The following is a 25,077-nucleotide window of genomic DNA, read 5'->3' as shown; positions in this document are numbered from 1 at the left end:
GAAGGTTCAATTCCCTGGTTGGGGAACTAAGATCCTGCTAGCCACCTAGTGTGGCCAAAAGAAAAGTTCACCTCGGACCGCCGCTTTCATCGGTAAACCTCTTGTTGACAGTAACTGGCAGAGATATTAGTGCTCCCTGAATATTAGTAGTCCATATGTTTCCCTACATGGCAGATGGATTTTGTCTCTTGTGACTAATTTGAATGGACTGTAAGCAGAGGTGATGTGTGTCAGTAGCTGACAGATTTTCTGCTAATTAACTATCCAATGAACCTGACAATAAAAACAGATCAGTAGCCTTGAAAAACTGGAAGAGAGCTGTACCACCTCTGAAACCCCAAGACCAGCCAAAAACAGGCTAAGACTACACCCAAATGTGACTTCTCAAACTGGGTGTGCATTATTAACATTTTAAAATTACTGATGCCCAGGTTTCACCTAGATCTCATTAGAGCCTTAAATTTGGAGGCGAGCTCCTAGCAATGAAGTTTTCAGAAAGTTCTCCCACGTGATTCTGAGGCTTCTCCGGTGACTCAGCAGTAAAGAATCTGCCTGCCGTGCAGGAGATATGGGTTCAATTGATGGGTTGGGAAGATCCCCTGGAGAAGGGCATGGCAACCCACTCCAGTATTCTTGCCTGGAGAATCCCATGGATAGAGGAGCCTGGCAGGCTACAGTCCATGGGGTCGCAAAGAGTCAGTCACGACTTAGCAACTAAACAACAGCCACCAAGTGATTCTAATGTAAATTCAATGTTGAAAAGTATTTGCATTCAAGCCAATCCTTAGGGACCCAACTTCAACAGGAAACAGGCAGCCTTAATGAGAGGTGTGCACCCCAAGTAGGGTCACCGGGTAGAATACAGTAATCCTAGTTAAAATTGAACTTCAGATACCCAACAAATAATTTTTGTATAAGTATGTCCCAACAATTGCACGGGACATCCTTATGCTAAAGAATTCTTCACCCCATATTTTTTAATTTAACTTTGGCCACTCTAGACCCCAAGTCTCAGCTCAGATATAGGCTTGAAGAATATTCCCCCAAAAAGCAGAGTGCAGAACAGTGGGGGAGGTGAACAAGGCTCTCCATCAACTGGCAGGTGGGGTGTTCTTGTTAGACTGCAGGCAGGGTTGGACTGCAGGGTTAGACTGCAGGATCACCAAGGTGATCACTTAGCACAGCACTACTATAAGCACTGATCATAAAACCTAGCATTCGATAAGCCCTCAACAAGTGTGAGCCTTTATCTTGAGGAAATCATATACAAAAATGCAATTGTGTGCACAAATACACACCACCTTGGTTTTCATTTAAGTAGGTAAATTATGATTTGGTTATAAAATAACACGTCAGGACTTCCCGGGCGGTTCACTGGTGAATAATCCACCTTCCAATACAGGGATCCCTGGTCAAGGAACTAAGATCCCACACGCTATGGAACAAACAAGTCCTTGTGTTTTAACTACTGAGCCCACACACTGCAACTAAGACCCCACATGACCAAAAATAAAGAAAGAAATACTTTTAAAAAATAAAAATAAATTTTAAAAATTAATGTGCCGGTAATAATTTTCCTGGACAGTATCTCCAGGGGAATGTCTGGTGTTCTTGTTCCAGGATGTTTTTCCTTCCTCGTTGCCAGCCCCTTTTCATATTTCCCTACTCTCTCCCCGCCCCCGCCCGCCACCCCCCCACCGGCTGTATTAGTCTCAATCTGTGATTCTGGCTGCTGCTGCTGCTGCCGCTGCTGCTGCTAAGTCACTTCAGTCGTGTCCGACTCTGTGCGACCCCATAGATGATAGCCCACCAGGCTCCCCCGTCTCTGGGATTCTCCAGGCAAGAACACTGGAGTGGGTTGCCATTTCCTTCTCCAATGCATGAAAGTGAAAAGTGAAAGTGAAGTCGCTCAGTCGTGTCCGACTCTTCGCGACCCCATGGACTACAGCCTACCAAGCTCCTCCACCCATGGCATTTTCCAGGCAAGAGTACTGGAGTGGGTTGCCATTGCCTTCTCCCATTCTGGCTGCTAGAAAAGCAAAATCAAGAGTCACCACAAGGAAACGGCTGGATTACCTTCCATGTTTTGAATCACAGTCCTGGGCAAAACCATTCACCAGCATTATGATACGGCTGCTGCCAGGAGAGCGCCAATCACACCGAGTGATCCGCATGCGGACAATTACGGAGGAAAGGGAGGGGTCGGGGAAGAGGGCGACAGGGGCCAGAGCAGATGTTCACGACGTCACACGCTTCCACGGTGGAAAGAAATGCAAAAGTTAAATAGGAGACATTAAAGTGAGGGAGGGCCCCAGTGAGTGGCCGGGGGTGGGCTGCGACCCACAGAAGAGGTGCCTTTTGGAGTCCCAGGGTCATTGCCCTGCTTCCCCGACTGTCCATAGACGGAACATCTTCCCTGCCGCACCCAGGCCACTCAGGGATTCAGCTCCAGGTCGGTGATGTATTCCTGGACCCAGGCCTCACTGGGATCGGCACAGACCTGCCGGCCTCTTTTGGTCTTGAAGCTGTGGAGAGGAGTGGAAGGGTTACACACCGGTGAGTGCAGCTGGGGGGATCCTGGGCCCCCAAGGACCCGTCCCTCCTTCTGCCCCGGACATCTCAGGGCCTGCCCACATGCTCAAATCATGTCTCCTTCACCCTGGGGTTCACAGACCATCCTGGGTCTCCTATGGGGGTCCCCTCGGAAATCTAGCATCGTTGTTTGGCAAATGAGAGCGAGGATGGCTTCCTGCTGTCACCCCTTCCCTCTCCTCCCTCTGCCCAGGGGCAGAACCCCCAGGACCCTCTGCAGGCGCCAAACCAGGTGAGAAAACACGGCAGGGGGCCCCCTGGTGTCCTGAGCTCCAAGGAGGTGCCTCAGGCCAGACCCCCAGGCTCCTTCCCCAGGGTGGGCAGGAAGGCTGGCCCTTACATCACACCGGGCTTGGAGCACTGGCTGCTGGTCTCATAATAGTCGTCCACGAGTTTGCGCGGTATCTGCCGGGAGACGAAGGAGAAGCAGCAGTCGGTCGGGGTATTGGCACCAGCTGTGAGAGATGGAACAGACCGTGGTAAGTCCTTGTTCAGGGGGAAAAGCAGCCAGTTGCCCCTCGAGGGTCAGGCAGACCTGCAGGAGACCGCGCTGGGGGTGGGGGAGGTGGGGGCATTTCTTCTTTCCCTTGACATTTTTATTTCTGTGTCTCTCTTGTGGCATTTCACATGCTTTGTCTGTCTTGGTTTGGGGTTTCCACGTCTCTCTGTGAAGAATTTAGTTTTCCGAACAAGCTTTTTTTACTCTCTCTCTCCCTGGGGTGTCTCCACTGGCTTCTTGAGAAAAGCAAAGGCCACATCAGTGGGAGCCCACTGGACACAGATTCCAGCTTTTGTCAGAATTCCACCTGGGCCTCATTTTCCCAGGAATCCATAAAATGGGCTTTCCTCCCACTGTCTCTCAGAGCCAGAGAATAGAATTGCTAAAAACCACCCTGGGAAGGAAAGTTCTGCTCAGTAAATAGTGGCTAAAATCTCTCCAAAGCTCTCTACTTAAGGGCTCAGGTGAAAGACTTCGGCTCTCTGGCCCAAGCCCCGACCAGAGAGTGGGGAACAGGCCTAAAGGAAGGGAAGACGGACTCACGGGTGGCAGAGCAGGTGTGGGCTGAGAGGGCCGCGGTGAGCAGCACGACAGCCAGGGCGGCCCCGGGGACCTCCATGACGCCAGGCAGGTGAGAGGGTCAGGTGGGGTCAGTGGAGCCGGACTCGGAGACTTGAAGCTGCAGCCTCCTGCTGGGGTCTGAGCTGTGTCCTCTCTTTATAGGCAGCCTTGGGACACTAGAGGACGGAAACTTGTGGAGGCCGAGGTGGGGGCTGTATTTTTTATCACAGCATTGGTATCATGCTGTGAGTGGCAGAAGCCAGGAAAGCTTTGGGTCACCACAAAGGCTCAGCATATTTGCAAGAACGGTCGTGTTGCTTACTTGATGGGGAAATGGTTTCCCCAGTGAGAGGAGGTGAGAGGCTGGTGTGACCCTGTGACAAGATTATGTGGTGCTTTCTCACAAGAGCAGGTCAGTACACCAAGCATCTCCCCACAGAACTGAACCTTCTGGGACCCCCCCCTCAGCTATCCCGACAACACAGCTCTGACCTAGACGATAATACCACGGAGTCTTGAGAAGCCCACCTCCCACCCCAAGCTAAAACCACACCCTGGGTGGGGAAAGAGAACTGGGGAATACTTAGCTGCTGAAGGGGCCGGAGTGAGCCTGGCCTTTCAGACTTTGGCTCATTCCTCAAACATTCTACCTTAAGCTTTTGATTGTGAAGCATCCATTTCAAAGATATCCATCTTGAATAAGCACATCACCTGATATAGAACTAGACAACGGGCCAGGCTGCCCTATCCATGAAGTTCCCCTTTTAGAAAGTTCTGGATGACCTAGATAACTGACCATTTGCGTGGCTTCACTTTTCCCTTCCACACTTTCTCTCTTATCTTTTAAATTCACCAATAGTGAACCTGCAAAACCCTGGGCACCCCACCCTCACCCCAGCAAAGGCAGAGCCCCAGGTCTGAGCTCTCCCTCTCTGAGACTTTGCTGTGCAGCCGCAGCCATGCTGCGTACCCTCTGTGATTCTGAGTAACAAACCTTGTCTTTCAAAGTCCCCTGATGGTTGTTGAGGTTCATCTTACACTTATAATAAGAACCTTAATGGCTGGTCCAGCTTCAACACTGGCTCCAGTTGTGAAATATCTGTGGGGCTCCCACATAAGTACAGTCCAGGCAAGTGCCTGCAGACATCACCATCAACAGGCTGACGGACACAAAATAGCTAGTCCTTGGTTTGGAGAAAGGAATGGCAAACCACTTCAACATTCTTGCCTTGAAAACCCCATGAACAGTATGAGAAAGCATAAAGATATGACACTGAAAGGTGAACCCCTCAGGTCGGTAGATGCCCAAAGTGCTGGAGAAGAGCAGAGAAATAACTCCAGAAGGAATGAAGAGGCTGAGCCAAAGTGGAAATGACGCCCAATTGTGGATGTGTCTGGTGGTGAAAGTCAGATGCTGTAGAGAACAATATTGTATAGGAACCTGGAATGTTAGGTCCATGAATCAAGGTATATTAGAAGTGGTCAAACAGGAGGTGCCAAGAGTGAACATTGACATTTTAGGAATCAGTGAACTCAAATGGATGGGAATGGGCGAATTTAATTCAGATGATCATTATATCTACCACTGTGGGCAAGAATCCCTTAGAAGAAATGGAGTAGCCCTCATAGTCAAGAAAAGAGTCCAAAAGCCATTACTTGCATTTCAAAAATGACAGAGTGATCTCGGTTCATTTCCAAGGAAAACCATTCAATATCACAGTAATCCAAGTCTATGCCCCAACCACTGATGCTGAAGAAGCTGAACAGTTTTATGAAGACCTACAAAACCTTCTCTCTGGGCTAACTGGGAGCTAATATGATGACCCTTAAACTGTTGCTACCCTTTAAACAGAAAAACTCTCCACCAGAGAGGTACGCTATGGACGTAACCACAATGATAAGGTCATCTGTATAACAGTTTGTCACAGCTTATTTAAAACAATTAAAAGATGACTTCCAACTAAATATGATAACAAATTCACCTCTTGTAGTAATTTGCCCTTAGAAACTGTGGAAGTAAATAAATTTTAGAGGAAGTCCTTGCTATTAAAGAATCCTAGAACATTCCCTGTTTCCTTATTGTAAAGTCAAGGCATTTCTAGGGTTTGTCTAGAACCTCAGTGACATCATTAATGACTCTTCTTAAAATATCTCCCCTTCCCTCAACAGTTTGTTGGCTTTTCTTCTTTAGGCTTGTCACCTCATGGTGGGGAAATAGCTGCTGCTACTCAGGCATCATATCGTCTCAAAAAGTCTCACCCACTGCATAAGAAGGAGTCTCACAGGAGTGGAGAAAAAGCAATGTTGCTAGTGTTTGAAATTCTAGTTGGGCTTTTTAAAAATCGTAATTTGTAATTTTGACTGTAGAATGCTCTCAAAAGTAGTTAAAACTGATTTTAAATATATATAAAATACAGAAAAGAGTAAAGAATTGTTTCACTTCTGAAAGTTGGGTAGGCAGCATGGCAAATGAAAGTAAGGATGTGGAGCTGGGAGGGTTTCGTCTACATTCTTCCTGTCTTATTGTGGCATAAATGAACTTAGGCACAGTCTGAATAAAATGTCTTTTCCTAAAGGTAGGAAAGGGGGCTTCCCTGGTGGCTCAGATGGTAAAGCATCTGCCTACAATGCAGGATACCTGGGTTCAATCCCTGGGTCGGGAAGATCTCCTGGAGAAGGAAATGGCAGCCCACTCCAGTACTCTTGCCTGGAAAATCCCATGGACGGAGGAGCCTTGTGGGCTACAGTCCATGGGGTCGCAAAGAGTCGGACACGACTGAGCGACTTCACTCACTCTTCACTCACTCACTCAAAGGTAGGAAAAGTTCTATTATCCAAACCTAATGACTATTAATTTGGCTTGTTTCTTTCAAGTGCATTTTCCCCTAGGCTTATGATAGTTCCATTTACTTACTTGCTTTTTATCTCTTTTTATCGTGTATATGGGAAAGGGAAGGGACATAATTGTAGCCATGATATGAATGCAAATTTTTATTTTTCTTATTTACACTTAACAGTACAAGACTTTTCCAAATCATCCCAGTATTTTTAAGAGCTGCCTAATTTCCTCATCCATCTGCCTAGTGTATTAATATTGTCATGCACTACTGTAGCACATTTGGACTGTTTTTTATTTTTAATTTCTATAAATATGCTTCACCAAATATCTATATGCATAAAACTTTCTCAACAAATGAGGTTTTTTTCCCCCATAGGATATTTTCCTAGCTGTAGACTTTCTGGGCCAAAATGTAAGGACATTTAGGGTTCCTGATTTATAGAGACACCCCATGTCTAATGTTCACTCATTTATATACCCAACTGTTAAACAAGATTTTAATGGCATATTGTAGGGACTGGTGAATATTTGATGAATGAAACAGTGATTTAAAAGCCGACTTTATCTATCGTGTCAAGTCTGTCAAGTCCCAGACTTCCCCAATTCCATTCTGTCCATCTGAGTTTTGATCAAACACAGTTCAGGCTACTGAAGACTCTACAGCATCAGTAGAAATGTCACAGTCAAAACACCTGTGAAGAACATTAGAAATGTCTGCTCCGAGAAAGGCAAAAGGGAATAGAATGATCCATAAAGCTCTGTTCGTGGTAGAAGACCAGCTAAGCTTCGTCCCTTAGAGACAGCAACTCCTGGCTCCCCCACCTTCTTTTTCATGAATCATTTCCTCAGAAGTGGTCCGAGCAACATGATGTCATGGTCCCTTTCACCCAGGATGCGGTTTTCAGTGGGACTTGTGTGCTCAGGGTGCTGTGTCATCACCCGTGGATGTCACCCTCTGTGATCAGAACAGCTGCAGCAGAGCATCAGATCTGCCCTGTGGGAGGAACTATTAATCTGTAGATCTTTCCATGTCCTTATGGCTCTGACACTAACATCATCTCACTTCCTGTCACTGGCCAAAACCTTTCCAGTCAATCAGCCCCAACGAATGAACAATTGAGCTCTTCTTGGATGCTCTGAACCTCCATATGACCCCAGTGACCCCAACATGTGCAACTCATAACAAGACACCATGCAGCAACTTCCTCTCTGGTCACGCCCAGCCTCCAGCTTCTCATGCTCTAGAGTTGCCTATAAAGGGACAGTGATACAGGATGGACTCCCAAAGGATGGAGGCAGCAGCACTTACCCCAGTCTATCTTGATTTTGCCCTCTACCTGCCCATCACTGATGAGTTCCCCACGCTGCCCTGGTCAACCATCTCCTTACTACATCCCTCAGCTCATGAGTCTTGTCTGTATCACAAGACTCTCATCCGTCCTTTCTTTTAGAATTGCTTCTCAATGCTCTGGACAGATGTCTAAACCACATCACTTAAACTCAATGGTTGAGATTTCTCACATGAAAGCAAAGAACTTCACAGAAGGTTTTAAAACATTCTGAGCTGTTTCCTAAACTTCTCAGGAAGTTTTAACTATCTTGTCTCTGGATCTGGTAGACCCATTGTTAGTGGGGAAAATTGAGGTCTAATGCATTCACTAATAAGATGCAAATGCCAGGTCCAGTTGGTTCCTAGGATGAACAAAATGACAGAGTCCCTTGGCTCTCCTAAGGAGCTCCACCCTTTGGGTGATGTACAGAAAGTGGCATCTTGCTGGCAATTGTCTCTGTGGACCAGATGAATTTCCCCAAAAGAGATGAAACAAGGGCTCCCTGACCCAATGTCTATATTCCCTGAAGAGGGAGCCAGAGACTGAGAACAAGACAGCCAGAGATTCAAAACAGTAATTCACGTTCAAGAAGAAATGCTTAATTTACTTGGTTCATTTTGTGCCCTACTCCGCAGCCCTGAGCACTAACATCTCCACCAACTTCTGGCCGGCCACCCTCCAAGGGGGAAAGAAATTGACCTGGCTTTTCTGGGGCTCTTGATTGCCACTTCCTCATGGTTAGGGCAGACATCTCAGTGCCTGCCGTTTCTCTCATTTCTCTCCAGATCCGTCAAAAATTTGTTGATGATCATGTGTTCTTACCCTGGTATAATATCAGAATCATTCCTCCTTCCTAGAGACAGGCCAGGCTTGTGGAGAAGAGACAGCCTATGGGACAAGGGGTGAGGAGTGGATCGGCATATAAAGTAGGTTTATTTCTTTCTGTTTTTCTCATCTTCCCAGGATTTTATTTTTGCATCTTGTTTATTCATATGTAATAATAAAAATCAAGTCTTTTCATATCATTCTATTTGTTTAAGAGGCTGGCATTAGACTCTTAAACATTAACCACTATGTCTATCAGTTTACCAGTCCAGCAAGGTAGACTATATAGTTGGCTATTAATTATGTGATCATAGATAAACTACCACAAGAAAACCACTGTCCTTAAAATTTTCCCCATTTGTGAGTTAATTTCCATAAAATAGATTCTGAAAAATAGAATTTCTGGATCAAAGAATATGGCCATTTTTAAAGCTGCTGACCCTCCTAAAGCGTTAAATCTAGACTTGCAGGTCTATGGTGAGTATTCAACAAATAGACAAATTACTGGAAAGATAATCTTGAGTTTCACCACCCTTGTACCTCCAGGCTTTCCAATTCTGTTCTTTCCATCAGGGTGTGGTTAAGTTTGGCTTATCCTTTTTGAGACCTAGTGGTGTTTTCGCATGTCACATTTATACACTTAGGGCAATTGTGGGAGTCCATCAGGGCATCCTGCTATATGGAAGAAGGCTGTTATCATTCACTTCAGAGAGAAATCTGTCACATGGAAAGGAAACAGCTAAGCCTGATCCTTATTCTGTGTACTGTGATTCATTGCTCAGTCATTTCTGATTCTTTGTGACCCCCTGGACTGTAGCCTGCCAGGCTCCACTGTCCATGGGGATTCTCCTAGCAGCAATATTGGAGTGGGTTGCCATGCCCTCCTCCAGGAGATCTTCCCAACCCAGGGATCGAGCCCAGGTCTCCCACATTGCAGGTGAATTCTTTATCATCTGAACCACCAGGGAAGCCCAAGCTGATCCCTGGGTGATACCAACTCCTGGTCCCACATCTGGAGAAACAATTTCCTCATAAGTCAGTTCAGTTCAGTCTCTCAGTCGTGTCCAACTCTTTGCAACCCCATGGACTGCAGCATGCCAGGGTTCCCTGTCCATCACCAACTCCCAGAGCTTGCTCAGACTCATGTCCATTGAGTCGGTGATGCCATTCAACCATCTCATCCTCTGTCGTCCCCTTTTCCTCTCGCCCTCAATCTTTCCCAGCATCATGGTCTTTTCCAATGAGTCAGTTCTTCACATCAGGTGGCCAAAGCATCGGATTTTCAGTTTCAGCATCAGTCCTTCCAATGAATATTCAGGACTGATTTCCTTTAGGATTGACTGGTTTGATCTCCCTGCAGTCCAAGGGACTCTCAAGAATCTTCTCCAACACCACAGTTCAAAAGTATCAATTCTTTGGTGCTCAGTTTTCTTTATAGTCCAATTCTCACATCCATCCATGACTACTGGAAAAACCATAGCTTTGACTAGAGGGAACTTTGTTGGCAAAGTAATGTCTCTGCTTTTTAATATGCTATCTAGGTTGCTGTCTATGCTTTTCTTCCAAGGAACAAGCGTCTTTTAATGTTATGGCTGCAGTCACCATCTGCAGTGATTTTGGAGCCCAAGAAATAAAGTCTGTCACTGTTTTCATTGTTTTTCCATCTATTAGCTATGGAGTGATGGGACCAGATGCCATGATCTTTGTTTTTTGAATGTTGAGTTTTAAGCCAACTTTTTCACTTTCCTCTTTCCCCATAAGGAACCAAGCAAATTGGCAATTGAACGATTCTTATGTGCACACTAAACCTCTCTAGTCACTAAGGGGTTTACATGCATGGTCTGTTCTCCAAAATCACTGTGTTGTGTGTACTCTGATTATCACCCTTTGACAAATGAAGAAACAGAGTTTCAGTGAGATTGGAGATTGTCCAGGTCATATAATTGGTAATGTGATCAAAACTGCAGACTAGAGCAAGCCCCACACTCTTAAACACTAGGAATTTGTCACTCAGTGCTCCATATGAATCAGATTTACGAAGAATGCATAATACTCTGGCAAGAGACAGCCTACCTCAGCAAGTCAGAAGTAAGGAATTGTTGCTTAAAGACCCCAGAAAGGATGTTGTTGCTGTCAGTCACTAAGTCGTTTCTGACTCTTTGCAACCCCATGGACTGCAGCACTCCAGGCTTCCTTGTCCTTCACTACCTCCCAGAGTTTGCTCAAACTCCTGTCCTTAAAATTGCTGATGCCATCCAACCCTCTCTTCCTCTGTCATCCCCTTTTCCTCTTGCCTTCCATCTTTCCCAGCATCAGGGTCTTTTCCAGAGTTGGCTCTTCACATCAAGTGGCCAAAGTATTGGAGCTTCAGCTTCAGCATCAGTCCTTCCAGTGAATATTCAGGACTGATTTCCTTTAGGATTGACTGGTTGATCTCCTTATTGTCCAAGGGACTCTCAAGAGTCTTATCCAGCTCCACAGTCCAAAAGCATCAATTCTTTGGCACTCAACCTTCTTTATTGTCCAACTCTCACATCCGTACATGGCTACTGGAAAAACCAGTTTTGACTATATGGACCTTTGTTGGCAAAGTGATGTCTCTGCTTTTTAATATGCTATCTAGGTTGGTCATAGCTTTTATTCCAAAGAGCAAGAGTCTTTTAATTTCAAGGCTGAAGCCACCATCTGCAGTGATTTTGGAAGCCAAGAAAATAAAATCTGTCACTGTTTCCACTTTTTCTCCATCTATTTGCCATGAAGTGATGGGACTGGATGCCATGATCTTAGTATTTTGAATTTTGAGTTTTAAGCTATTTTTTTCACTCTCCTCTTTCACCGTCATCAAGAAGCTCTTTCTATCCAGAGATGACAGAAATCCAGAAATTTGAGCCTGGCAGTGAAGTCTCTTCTAGACTGAGGATGTTTGCAATTCAGAAGAGGTGGCTGAGAAGATGAACTGAACCTTTCACATCCTTGCTGGGCTGGAGGAAAACAAAGTCCAGTGCTGCCCAAGTGAAGAGACTGCAAGAAACCATCCTCTGTCTGGGCTGATGGGAGGAAAAATAAATGAGAAGAAAACCACCCACTTGAACAAAGAGGAGGCCAGCCCCTGTCACCTGGGTCATTTAGAAAATCTCAAACCCTAAAATGTTTTTAAATACAATCCCAGATGCTGATGCCACAAATGCCTGACAAAGAAATTTGAGCTTTTTGGTGAGGAACTGGAAACTACCATGAGTATTGTTGCAAATATGTAAGAGTTAAAATATAGATTTCAGATCCAAAAAATGCAGAAATGGAAATAAAACCTCAGAGTAGATTAAACTCAACTGAAGAAATATCAGTCAAGTTCAAGCATATCAAAATGAAGCATGGGGGAGCAGGAGAATGAAAAATACAAAAGAGAGGGTAAGAGCACACAGAGGCTAGAGCAGGGCACCTGCCATTTGGTTAATTAGAATCTCAAAATGAGAAGAGACAGAATGAGACAGCAAATGGATCTGAAGACATAATGGCTAACAGTTTTACAACATGGTGAGAGATATAATCCTGAAGATTCAAAAGGAGGGAGGGCATTATCCTCACTGCTATCAATGGGCGAAGTTCTGTATCAGCCACTCCTACCCTCAGTCCTAGCTGGAAAAGGAGAAATACCACTGATGCTGATCCCTGTCTCACCAGCCAATCCTGATGGCTTTGATGAATAATGTGCTTTCTGGGACTTTCCATAGAACATAATTTGGAGGATCTTTCAGCCTCACATGGTATATCTACTCTACCATGCCCATTTCTCCAGGTCTTCCACCTGGAGAAAATAGGTGGTCTTCTCCACCTGTCATGGCAATTCAAGTATTTTAACTTCACTCATCATGAGCCATTGCCTTTGCCGGGATTCTGAAGATTTCCTGGGTGCAAAATTGCACCAATCTCTGTGATCCTTGCCAGGAAGTTATAGCCTATATCCAGAAAGAGTGTCCCCAAGCCAATAAGCTCCCCCTAATCCATTCTTGTGTTCCAGCTTCCTTGATCAGTTTAGTTCAGTTCAGTCACACAACCGTGTCTGACTTTTTGTGACGCCATGGACTGCAGCACACCAGGTGTCCCTGTCCATCACCAACTCCTGGAGCTTGCTCAAACTCATGTCCATTGAGTTGGTGATGCCATCCAACCATTTCGTCCTCTGTTGTCTACTTCTCCTCCTGCCTTCAGTCTTTCCCAGCATCAAGGTCTTTTCCAATGAGTCAGTTCTTTGCATCAGGTGGCCAAAGTAGTGAAGCTTCAGCTTCAACATCAGCCCTTCCAATGAATGTTCAGGACTGATTTCCCTTAGGATGGACTGGTTGGATCTCCTTGCAGTCCAAGGGATTCTCAAGAGTCTTCTCCAACACCACAGTTCAAAAGCATCAATTCTTTGGCACTCAGCTTTCTTTATGGTACACCTCTCACATCCATATGTGACTACTGGAAAAGCCATAGCTTTGACTAGACAGACCTTTGTTGGCAAAGTGATATTTCTGCTTTTTAATATTCTGTCTAGGTTGGTCATAGATTTTCTTCTAAGGAGCAAGCGTCTTTTAATGTTATGACTGCAGTCACCATCTGCAGTGATTTTGGAGCCCAAGAAATAAAGTCTGTCACTGTTTCCATTGTTTCCCCATCTGTTTGCCATGAAGTGATAGGCCTAGATGCTATGATATTTGCTTTTCAAATGTTGACTTTTAAACCAGCTTTTTCACTCTCCTCTTTAACTTTCATCAAGGGGCTCTTTATTTCCTCTTTGCTTTCTGCCATAAGGGTGGTGTCATCTGCATATATGAGGTTATTGATATTTATCCTGGCAATCTTGACTCCTGCTTGTGCTTCATCCTTGATCAAGTCACCCTCAAAATCCAGACCCAAGTTTCTCTCCCAGCTCAGACTGGTACATGCTTGCTAAATTTTGTTGTTTCTTTGGAGTATAGTCCCTTTCGCCCTTATCAGAAATATAATTTACTGACATGAGAAGACTATGTAACAAAAATATATGGAATATATGAATGGTCTTATATCTATTAAGGAATTATTTCTATTAAGTAATTTAAGTCTTCCTCCCTACCAAAATTCTCATAGCCTTCAAAAGCAAATTCTAGCAAACATCTATAGAAGGAATAATGGAGAAAGAATAAACTTTTTAAGAAATGGTACCAAAGTAAGTGGACATCTATAGACCAAAAGCAAACAAAAAAACAAAACCAAGAAAACTTGACCTTAATTTCATACCTTACACATAAAAAATAACTCAAAATGGATCATGAACCTAAATGTAAAACATAAAATGACAAAACTTTTAGGAAAAAAAAATAGGAGCAACATCTTCTAGACCTAAGACAAGGGGAAAAAGTTCTCAAATTTGATACCCAAAGCACAACCCATAAATGGAAAAATTGATAAAATTGGAGCACATCAATTTTAAAGTTTTGCTCTTCAAAAGACTTATTTGACAAAGCACTTGTATTTGGAATATATAAAGAACTCTCAAAATTCTACCTTAAACAAATGAATGAATAATTCAATTAAAAAGTGGACCAAAGTCATAAACAGACATTTCAGGGAAGAGTACATACAGATGGCCAATAAGCAATGGTACTGTGACTGTACTTTTTTAATTCTTTTTTTTTTAAGATATAGACTGAAGTAGGAGTAGGCAGAATAATAACCCTTCTCTCAGAGGCCATGTCCTAATCACTGTAATCAGTGAATATGTTACATTCCACAGAAAAGAGGACTCAAGATAGACATCAACTGATTTTGAAATAGGGAGATTATCCTGGGTTATCTGCATGACCCAGCGTCATTACCAGGATTCTACCAGGTAGGAAGACTGTCAGTGTCGGAGTGATGCAATGTGAGAAAGATTTGACTGTCCATTGCTGGCTACAGATAAGGGATGTGGCGCAACTTCTAGAGGTCAAAAAAGACAAGAAAGTGGATCTTTCCATAGAGCCTCCAAAAAAAGGAGGCAGCCTTGCAGATACCTTGATTTCAACCCAGTAGAGACCCATTTCAAACTTCTGACTTCCAGCATGGTGAGAGAATACATCTGTGTTGCTCTAGGCCATTAAGATTGAGGGTCACTTGTTAAAGCAGCAACAAGAAGCTAATACAACCGAAGCACTGTGCTGAACACCTGAAACTTACATGATGTTGTAAATCAACTATATTTAAATTAAATTTTTAAATAAGTAAAAAATAAGCTTATAGAAACATTTACAGATAAAATGATACTATAGTGGTTTTAAAACACAGCCATGATTTCTTTGACACTCCTGCCAAGAAGAGGCAGGGATCTATTTCTCCTCTCCTTGAATCTGATCAGGCTTGTGACAGCTTTGACCAGTCGATTATGATGCAAGAGATACAATAGGACTTCTGTGACTAAGTCATAAAAACCCAGACAGATTCTCCCTATTCATCTGGAACACTCATCTTTGAGCCCTAAGACTGCCATCTAGAAGGGCCATATGGACACAGCTCCAGTGAAATTCCAAGCCCAGGCATGTGGCGCATGTGATGGAGAAAGCCGTCTTAGAAGTGGATCTTCCAGCCCAGATGGTGAGGGCTATTTCTGACCCGGACCGCTGGTGGCATTGTCATTGATATCACATCTGTGTGGTCAGATCAGTTGTGAAAGAACATCAGCACCTTCTGCTCTGTGGGGGAGCAGCAGTTAGCACACACCTCACAGATCTATCTGTCCTTGAAGGAGGCCTGCTGCAATACCAGCTCCTGGCCACCCTCTAACTAGGAAATCATTTCTTCAGAAGGACCTCAAAGAACAAGCAATTTCATCAGAAGTGTTTCCAACCGATGGAGAAACGGAGCTATTCGTGAGGATACTCTGAAAATCCCTCTGTTAACCAAAGGGTGTTGACAGCCCTGGGTTGTGCAACTGACAGCATGACATCAACACTGTGATTAAAATATTCCCCTCCAGTTACCCTCAGTTTCCGTCTTCAACGCTTTTTTGACTTTCCAAAAAGGAATAGTAAAGAAGATGGATTCCATGAACTTGAGAGGGGTCATCCACCTCTGTTAAGGGCAAGATTCTATGTCTATGCAATTCTTGGTAAGAAATCCTTTGTTGGCACTTTGAAAAGGAAGTGTACACTGCAAGTCAGCATGGGTGCAGCTAGGGCAAGTGAAGCTGGACTAACTCCACTTCCATCTCTGGCAGCAATGGACATCTGAGGAAATGTGGGCTGGAAAATCTGTGAACAAATGCTTTGATCTCTAGCACTTGGACTGCAAGGAGATCCAACCAGTCCATTCTAAAGGAGATCAGTTCTGGGTGTTCACTGGAAGGACTGATGCTAAAGCTGAAACTCCAATACTTTGGTCACCTGATGCGAAGAGTTGACTCAATGGAAAAGACCCTGATGCTGGGAGGGATTGGGGGCAGGATGAGAAGGGGATGACAGAGAATGAGATGGCTGGATGGCATCGCCGACTCGATGGACATGAGTATGAGTAAACTCAAGGAGTTGGTGATGGACAGGAAGGCCTGGCGTGCTACGATTCATGGGGTCACAAAGAGTCAGACACAACTGAGTGAGTGAACTGAACTGAACTGAAAATAATCAAGATGACACTGGTCAAACCACTGAGGACAATTTCAAGATGACTGTCAGAGCTGCCTGTGCTATATCTGCATCTATCTGCCTCCCTCTGTCTATAAAAGCTTTTGCTCACTGATTGTCAGTGGTGGGGAGGTGGCCTTTGGACAGATGTCCATTCTTGCTGGTTGCTGGCATCCAAAACAAAGCAAATTTTACTTTCCACCAACCTGGCCTCTTCAGTGGCTTTTGAGTGATGAGCAGCTGGACCTCACTGTCAACACATACACCTTTCAGTAAGCATGCAAAGCTTTGAAAGCTTAACAAAATTACCCAAAAGTTCCCATAGCTTGTAAGTGGTGACCTCCTGGGCTTGAAACAATGCCTCTGACCAGATCAAAAGTTACTGATCTTTCCATAAGAACAGGGGGTTAACTTTTTTCCTTTCAGTAGGGGACATTTTCTTTGCGAACAAATTGGAACCCTATTATGTAAAACTGATAAAAACACAGATACTTAACACCACAAGCTATCACCCCACACCATTAGTATGGCTACTCTCAAAGATACAGAAAATAACAAATGTTAGTGAGGATGTGGAGGAATTGGAACTTTTGTATAGTGTTGATGGGGATATAAAATGATGCAATGGTGGTAGAACAGTGTGGTAGTTCCTGAAAAAATTTAAAATAGATTTATCATATGACCCAACCATCCCAGTTATGTATGTATAGGCCAAAAAAAGAAAAGAAAACGGGGTGAAGAACAAGATGGTGGGATGTATGGAGATAGTAACATGGAAACTTATATTACCATATGTAAAACAGATAGCCAGTGAGAATTTGCTGTGTGACTCAGGAAACTTGAACCAGGGCTCTATAACAACCTAGAGGGGTGGGATGGGGAGGAAGGTGGGAGAAGGGTCAAGAGGGAGGGGACATATGTATGCCTATGGCTGATTCATGTTGATGTTTGGCAGAAACCAACACAACTCTGTAAAGCAATTATCCTTCAATTAAAAAATGAATAAATTGAAAATTAAAAAAAAATTGAAAACAGGATATTAAAGAGGTATTTGTATGGCCACATACATATCAGCATTTATTTACCATAGCTTCAATGTGGAAGCAGCCCGTGTCCATGAGCAGATGTATGGACATGCAAAACATGGTATATAGACAGTGCAATAATATTCAGGCTTAGAAAGGCAATTCTGACATATGCTCCAAAATGGATGAACCTTGAAGACATTATACTAAGAGAAAAAAAGCCAGTCACCAAAAGACAAACTCTGCATGATTCCACTCACGTGTGAGGTACCTAGAATAGTCAAATTCACAGAAACAGAAAGTAGAATAGTGATTGCCAGCAGCTTGGGGAGGGAGAGTGAGAAGTCACCGCTGAATGAAATAGAGTTTCTGTTTTGCAAGATGAAAAAAGTTCTGTGGATGGATGGGGGTTGGCTGCACAATGTATGAATGTACTTAACACCACTGAAGATACACCACTGAACTGTACCCTTAAAATGTTTATGATGGCAAATTCTACATTATATGTATTGTAATCACAATGAAAAGAAATGGGAAAAAACCACACAGGTGCCTGATCTGAATGTGGTGGGATTGGAGGTAGGGACAGTCACTCCTGCCTGACCTCCTAGTAGGATAACCAATCACCCCTGTGTCAGCACTGAAAGTCCCAAATCCCAGGAACCTCCTTGGTCCCAGGCACCCAGGATGGTTGGCACCTTCTGTCTCGGTCACTAAGCCATCCTGGCATCCTGAGCACGGCCCCTGCAGCACACACTTAGGGTGACAAGACACAGCTGTATTCTGTGGACAACACTGCCCTGCCTCTGGCTCCCCCAGCTCAGTCCAGAAGAAACTGTCTCTCAGTCTTGTCTTGGAGGCTGGCCTGGCTGAGCAGAGAGCCCAGGCCCCTGCCTGGGTAACTAAGGGTCTGATGAAGCTCCCTGGGCTGGGCAGGGGGCAGGACCCTTCTGTTCCACATAGGTGAAGGTTTCCAGTCCACCCTGGCTGGTGAGGCCCAGCTGTCCCAGGACGCCCCTGGACCCTGCTCCCTCCCCAGCCCCCATCAAGCCTGGACCTTGTGCTCGGGGTGAACCCTGCACTCACCCCCACATCCCTCTTCGGCATCAGGCCAGAGCTGCTGATCCTGAGACAGTCACCTGGCCTCTGAGCTCACGGTCCACACCTGAGATCAGGCTCACCGAGGGGGCTTAACCAGGCTCTCAAGGGAGACCGGGAGAGGGGGGCCATTTCTGACACAGCTCCTGGTCTCCAGGCCTCCCCCACCACCACCCTCAAGACATCAGCCAAATGTGAAAGTCAGGGTCACTCTCTGCCTTCCTCTTTTCTTTGTCTAAATTGATTGAGTTCTCATATTTTAGGTATGTCATTGGTCACAGGGCTTCCCAGGAGGCACAGTTGGTAAATAATCTGCCTGTTTTCTTTCTTTTACAAGTGGTTGACCAGTTTTCCCAGCACCACTTGTTAAAGAGATTGTCTTTTCTCCATTGAATATTCTTGCCTCCTTTGTCAAAGATAAGGTGTCCATAGGTGTGTGGATTTACCTCTGGGCTTTCTATTTTGTTCCATTGATCTATATTTCTGTCTTTATGCCAGTACCATACTGTCTTGATGACTGCAGCTTTGTAGTAGAGCCTGAAGTCAGGCAGGTTGATTCCTCCAGTTTCATTCTTCTTTCTCAAGATTGCTTTGGCTATTCGAGGTTTTTTGTATTTCCATACAAATTGTGAAATTATTTGTTCTAGTTCTCTGAAAAATACCGTTGGTAGCTTGATAGGGATTGCATTGAATCTATAGATTGCTTTGGATAGTATACTCATTTTCACTATATTGATTCTTCCAATCCATGAACATGGTATATTTCTTCATCTGTTTGTGTCCTCTTTGATTTCTTTCATCAGTGTTTTATAGTTTTCCATATATAGGTCTTTTGTTTCTTTAGGTAGATATATTCCTAAGTATTTTATTCTTTTCATTGCCATGGTGAATGGGATTGTTTCCTTAATTTCTCTTTCTGTTTTCTCATTGTTAGTATTAATGTCAATGTATGGCAAAACCACTACAATATTTTAAAGTAATTAGCCTCCAATTAAAATAAATAAATCTACATTAAAAAAAAAAAGAAAAAAAAATCTGCCTGCCAATTCAGGAGAGATAAAAGATGCAGGTTTGATCCCTGGATCAGGAAGATCCCCTGGAGGAGGAAATGGCCACCGACTCCAGTATTCTCACCTGGAAGATTCCATGGACAGAGGAGCCTGGTGGGCTACAGTCCCCAGAGTCACAAAGAGTTAGACACAACTGAGCACATGCACTGCACAGCAGCATTGATTACAACTCCCAAGAATCAAAACTGCCACACAACCTTAAATTTTTGTATGTTTTGACTTCCTGAGCAGCAACTTATAAAATTTATAAGATTTCAAGAAGCCAGAAAATCCAGGAGTCCTCAGCCCAGCCCCATTCCTGTTGCTGGTCGGCACCCAGAACGATGAGGGTCAGCCTGGCTACCCTGGCCTTCCTCCTCACTCTTGCTGTCCTGCACTCGGAGGCCAATGAAGGTGAGACCTGCTACTCTTATTGCTCTGAACAATGAGAACACAGAGACTGAAGGTGGGGGTGGGCAGGGTGTGGAGCTGCAGTGAGGAGGTGTATGTGGTCTAGAAAACATGGTCTGGGGTTCCTGATAAACAGAGAGTGTCTTTCCCGAGGGTGTCTCCCCATTTCTGGTTGAGGCTCACTTCTGCCTCCCCTCGGGTGGGGAAAACCTGCCTCTGAAAACAGCCTTCCTGGCCTTTGGGCCCCAGCCTCAAGAAGCTGACCCAGAGCCCTCTGCGTGTCTGCTCAGCAGCCTCCAGGCAGGAGCAGAATCTGGGCAAGAGGAACCCACAAAGGATCATGCTCTCTTCACGGCTTAGATGGGGTTTGACCATATTTGGATGGTTGCCAACACTGAAAAACTGGAAACCTTAAAAAAAATCCCTATTGCCCATTTCTTTCACAAATATGGAAGACCAAGCAGACATGAGCCCAAGTTTCCACTAGCTCACCTCCAACTGGGACTGAGGTGGAGGTGCTGTCCCCTTAGACAGGGATCCCTGCCCAGGCTCCAGGGTCCACACTGCCTGCCACACCCAGCTGTGGTCCACGTGGTCGGGGGAATCTGAGCCTGAGACAGCTGGGTCAGCTTCCCTCCTCTCCCTGCAAGACCTGTCCAGTGTGTACACGGCACAGAGCTGTGTACTGAGCTCTCACTAAACACCTGTGCCACAGGAAGAGGAGGCAGCAGCTGACTCTGAAAGAGGCAGGGCTAAACCCCCAGTGTCCTGATCCCAGCTCACTGCCCTCCACAGGCCTGCCTGCCTCTCTGCAGGGGTCTGGAGCCCGGGGAGGAGGTGGCACAGAGGGACCTGGGAGGAAGCTTCCCAGGAAACAATTCTCCTGGGCTGAATGTCAACCAAAATCGGACTGAACAACATTCCATGCTAGGACTGTCATTTGACACCCTACTATATCAAATGGCATATTTGACAGCTACTTTCCAGGAATTTTGACTGCAAAAGAGCTTTTCACTACTTTCCAATAATTTCAGTTATTGTCATATGACTTCTCATCTGCAAATGTGATCACTGATAGCTTCTCAAAGGATGGTTGTGAGGAAGGGAGACGAGTCACATCAGGAACTAAGCCAGGTGCCAGGCCTGTAGTAGAGTCTCAGCGCACATCTTCCTTGCCTCACGAGGGGATTACCTCCCGATAAACGCACCGGAAATGGAAAATACCAGAAGTTGAAAATGCATATAATGCACCTAACCTCCCAGACACCACAGCTTAGCCTCGCCCATCAGAACTCACCTTAGCTGACAGTCAGGGAACATCATCCAATACAAGCCTATTTCATGATGGAATGCTGTCTAGCACAGGTAATGTTTTTGAACATTGTACTGAAAATGACCCACAGAATGGCTGTCTGGGTCCAGACTGGTGGTAAGTGCATCAGTGTTGACCCTGGTGATCCCATGCCCGACCTGGAGCTGCAGCTGCTCTGCCCAGCATCTCAAGGGAGGATCTATCCCATATACACATAAAACGCCGACTCTGTGCCACTTGCTCAGGCAACACGCTGGAGTGCACTGGGGGCAGAGGCAGACCATCTCTCCCCGGGAGCCTGGATCTGGAAGCTCTGCTCTGGCCAGCCTGTGACCTTCTGTGCTTTGTCAAGTTTTCCTGACCCACGGCTTTCTTGTCTGTTCCGTGGGGGTAATAAGGCCTTTACTGCACAAAACAATCATCTGTATAAATATCAGTTTGCACAGTAATTGCCCTAAGGCTACTATTTGCCATTTTAGGGACAAAGGTTCAGAAAGGGTGGGCGTCCTGCCTGGAGTCACACAGCTTTCAGGAGAAGAAACAAGGACTAGTGGAGCTTTCGTGACTCCTAGCCAAGGCCCTGCTCCTCTGAGCCAAGAAAACGTCCAATTTCTAGCAGTGTCTGCCGCTGCCAGATCTGTGAGAGAGGGTCCTCTCAGATGCAGGGGAACAGTCCCCCCCTCTGCTGTGGCCCACCCTAGGCATCCACTAGCATCTTCATGTGGGAAATTATATTTCTCAGGAAATTATATGCTTTTTTCTAAATTACAAGCCCCCCCAAAACTCAGTAGAGCAATTGAGAAAATGGAAAAAAGTATTCTGATTCTCTGATAGAATACTGCATGACACTCAACAGAGAGATGTTACTGACTTAAAGGAATTTGCTGATATCAGGAACAAAAGTGGTAAACACTTGGCATGTGGAGTTTAAGGTTAAGATCAGCATGTGGAGTGACTGGGAGCAGTTAAGGGAGAGGTTATCCCCATCCGGCAGCTTGAGACCATTGCGCCGGTAAAAGTGTGAGTTCACAGCTAAGAAATGCTAATGAGTTTGTAAAACTCATATACTTTCACAATCATATAAGTGGTTTTTCAAGAAAGAACAAGTTGGGAGAAACAAATTATGTCCTTAAATGAGCAACTCCAACTGTGATTCTTGCTCAGAGATGTGGATATGTTATTTGAATAATAACGTTCACTGACATTGCCCATAACGTTCAGTTACCTTGGGTTTGAATAATTGCTGAAGGTGATAGTTTTTTGTAAATGCTTTGACAGAAGAAATACACAGAGTCAATGTGTAAATGTCACGGAATGCTAGGACATGACAGCAGAAGCATTGGCTAACTTTTCTGTAAAATCTAAATTTGCCAAAGCAACACCAATTTGAAAGGAGAAACTAAATTCAGGAGAAGCAGACAAGCCATGTCCATCATTAAAATAAGAAATGAGATTATATGAAACATTTAGTATTCAAGTTCCAACTTGAAAATGCATTTTGACATACTTTCAACAATTTGGCTAACCCAATATGGAAAAAATGTTCTATGTCTGAAATATTTGAGGCTAAACAAAGGAAAGTAAAGACTACAAATAGCTTGCAACTAACGTTTCCTGTGTTTTATTTTGTTTGTTCAGATTTTTTTGTTTGTTTTATTTATTTGGCTGCAGTAGGTCTTCATTTCAGCATGTGGGATCTAGTTCCTTGACTAGGGATCAAACTTGGGCCCCATTGGGAGTGTGGCATCTTAACCACTGAATCACCAGAGAAGTCTCAATGCTTCCTATGTTTAAATTTTTTACTTTTGAATGATAAATTTTAAATATTTTAAATATCAAATAGTTAAAGCACTTTTTTTCAATTTTTAAATGATTTTCATTAACCCTTTACTTTGTGTTAATGGACCCTCTCTTCATGTTTTCTATTATCAACTGTTTCTATCTGCTAGAGAACATTCAATGTGTTACCGAGTCTATCATCTTGTCACTATACATAGAAACATCATTTATTATTACCTTGGATTTATTTATTTTTACAGAAAACCTCTGAAACTTAAAAAAAAACACCCTATCAGCAAAAAATGTTTCACTGTTTACTGTGTAGTTACATTATTTTTATAAAGTGCTGCAAAAAATATACAAACTAACACAACATTGTAAAGAAGCTATACTTCAAAATAAAATAAAATTTAAATAAAGTAATTTCAAATAAAATGAAAATTTAAAAAATTTAAACATACAGTACAGCTAAACTGAAATCAATGTTATACATCCATTTATATCTCAATTTTTTTAAAAAGACAAATATGAGATAATTTATGATTTGAGATTTTCTAGGAATTCTGATTTCTCATTTCTGAATCCTGAGGACAATCAGAAATTTGAAACACTAGGATCACAGAGTCCCATCCCAGCCCTGGGGAGGGTTTGGGAGATGAGGCTGCGAGGGGCTGGCAGTGGGAGGGAGGAGATGTCTCAGAGGGGGACAATTTAAGGGCTGGGAGGGGGCTTCCTGGTGGTCCAGGGGTTAAGACTCTGTGCTGCCAGAGCCACTGGTTCCACCCCTGGCTTTAGAACTAAGATCCCACATGCCTGGGAGCGCAACCGAAAGATTTTTAAAAAGGGGGTGGGGTGGGGAGGAGGAAGATCAGAACATTTCCTGTCAGATGCTACTGTCTCATGTCCTGCCCTACACTCCCCCACCCCTCCTCAGGGGCTGTGGGGGTGCAGATAGAGGTCGAAGCTTTCTCTTAAGATGCTGGAGAAGTTTCCAGCATCTTACAGCCCTAAGTGTGGCAGAACCAGCTGATAACCTGCCGTTTCTCCTACATGTCAATGGCAATCCCCCTCTCCCGTGTGGAAAATTATTGAAGGACCAGTACCCCAGCCAGGGGTCATATAGATACAGCCCCCCAACAATGGAAAGAGTGCAATCTCAAAACCAGTAGGGCTGGGAGAGGGAAGGGGTGGCGGAGTCTCTAGGAACAGTGACAAGAGTGGGGTGGGGTGGGAGTGACACAGGAGGCAGCTGCTGGTGAGGGTGGCGGGAGAGGCTGGGGTGGTGGGACGGACTCTTCTTTGCCTGCTGACTCTCCATTGTTCATCTCCTTTTTGCTCCTCAGCTTCCAGACCAGAAGTGGGCGATCCATCTGTGCCGACCCAGGCCAGGCCTGGGTGCAGAAGCACATCGAATACCTGGACCAAACATCCAAGTGAGCTGGGAGCAGTGGGACCTTCAGAGTCGAGGAATCATGAGAAGAGGCTGCAGAGCCCCCTCCCCTCCCCAGCCAGCTCCCTCAGCCCAGATGGGCCCTGGGCGAGTCCTGGCCGAATGAGCGCCTGTGCGTGCATTTCCGTGCTCCTGCTCTGATGGGCTGTGCTCTCCTGAAGCTTTGCCATGAAGCTCCACCTTCCGGGGCCAGAGGAGACTGTGGCAACCGGCCAGAATCTGTCGTCCCCTTGCAGGCGCTCAGGTCTTGAAATAAATCCATGCTGCAGAAAGGGACTGGTGGCTTAAATTGGTTCTCTTGAAGACAGCCTGATCATTTCTTTGAAATTACAGACACTTCTGTGGTATTTACTGTGTATCTGGGGCCTTGTAAACATTTCAATAGGAGTAGATGTAAATAGTGGAATGATGGGGGTGTAGTTAGAATCAGGAGGAGGACAAACAGTGACCCCAGTTCAGGGTCCTTAAACAAGAGGAGCAGTGTGAATACAGACGCCGTGGGGAGACCCTCTGTTTGCGTGTGCAGAGCTGCGGTGCGCATCGAGGTCATCTCATCACCCCCTCATCCAAGTGGGCAGAGCAGCTCACCCTTCCCCAGGTCTCTGCCATTCAAAACATGCACTTGTCTGTCCACCTGTCAACCTCCTCGTGCTCCCCCCTCAAATCTGTGCGCCCCTCCAAAATCCATGC

General features: G+C 44.8%; 2 protein-coding genes across 3 annotated transcripts; one reads left to right on the top strand and one right to left on the bottom strand.

Annotated features, from left to right (window-relative positions):
• Window positions 1-1,716: 1,716 nt before the first annotated feature.
• LOC129536645 (C-C motif chemokine 3-like) lies at window positions 1,717-3,842 on the bottom strand. The gene is made up of 3 exons (XM_055395686.2): window positions 3,635-3,842; window positions 2,933-3,047; window positions 1,717-2,525 (listed from the first exon to the last, which is right to left on the bottom strand). The coding sequence occupies exons 1-3, from the start codon at window positions 3,708-3,710 to the stop codon at window positions 2,435-2,437; spliced, it is 282 nt and encodes a 93-aa protein (XP_055251661.1). The 5' UTR covers window positions 3,711-3,842; the 3' UTR covers window positions 1,717-2,434.
• LOC148774652 (uncharacterized) lies at window positions 2,979-24,610 on the top strand. Of its 2 annotated transcripts, none has more exons than XR_016035452.1 (2): window positions 2,979-3,071; window positions 24,281-24,610. XR_016035452.1 is itself a non-coding variant. In XM_088828672.1 (2 exons), exons 1-2 carry the CDS (start codon window positions 19,780-19,782, stop codon window positions 24,526-24,528), a joined length of 318 nt encoding a protein of 105 aa, XP_088684798.1. In that variant the 5' UTR covers window positions 19,724-19,779; the 3' UTR covers window positions 24,529-24,610. The 2 variants fall into 2 exon arrangements, 1 of the variants encoding a protein (XP_088684798.1); XM_088828672.1 differs by lacking the exon at window positions 2,979-3,071 and adding an exon at window positions 19,724-19,849.
• Window positions 24,611-25,077: the final 467 nt, after the last annotated feature.

This window comes from Moschus berezovskii, chromosome 20 (genome assembly GCF_049115385.1).
Source record: "Moschus berezovskii isolate FMDL1 chromosome 20, NW_MosBer_1.0, whole genome shotgun sequence".
NCBI lineage: Eukaryota > Metazoa > Chordata > Mammalia > Artiodactyla > Moschidae > Moschus > Moschus berezovskii.
The sequence above is the reverse complement of the archived record's forward strand: the minus strand, read 5'-3'. Positions and strand labels throughout refer to the sequence as shown.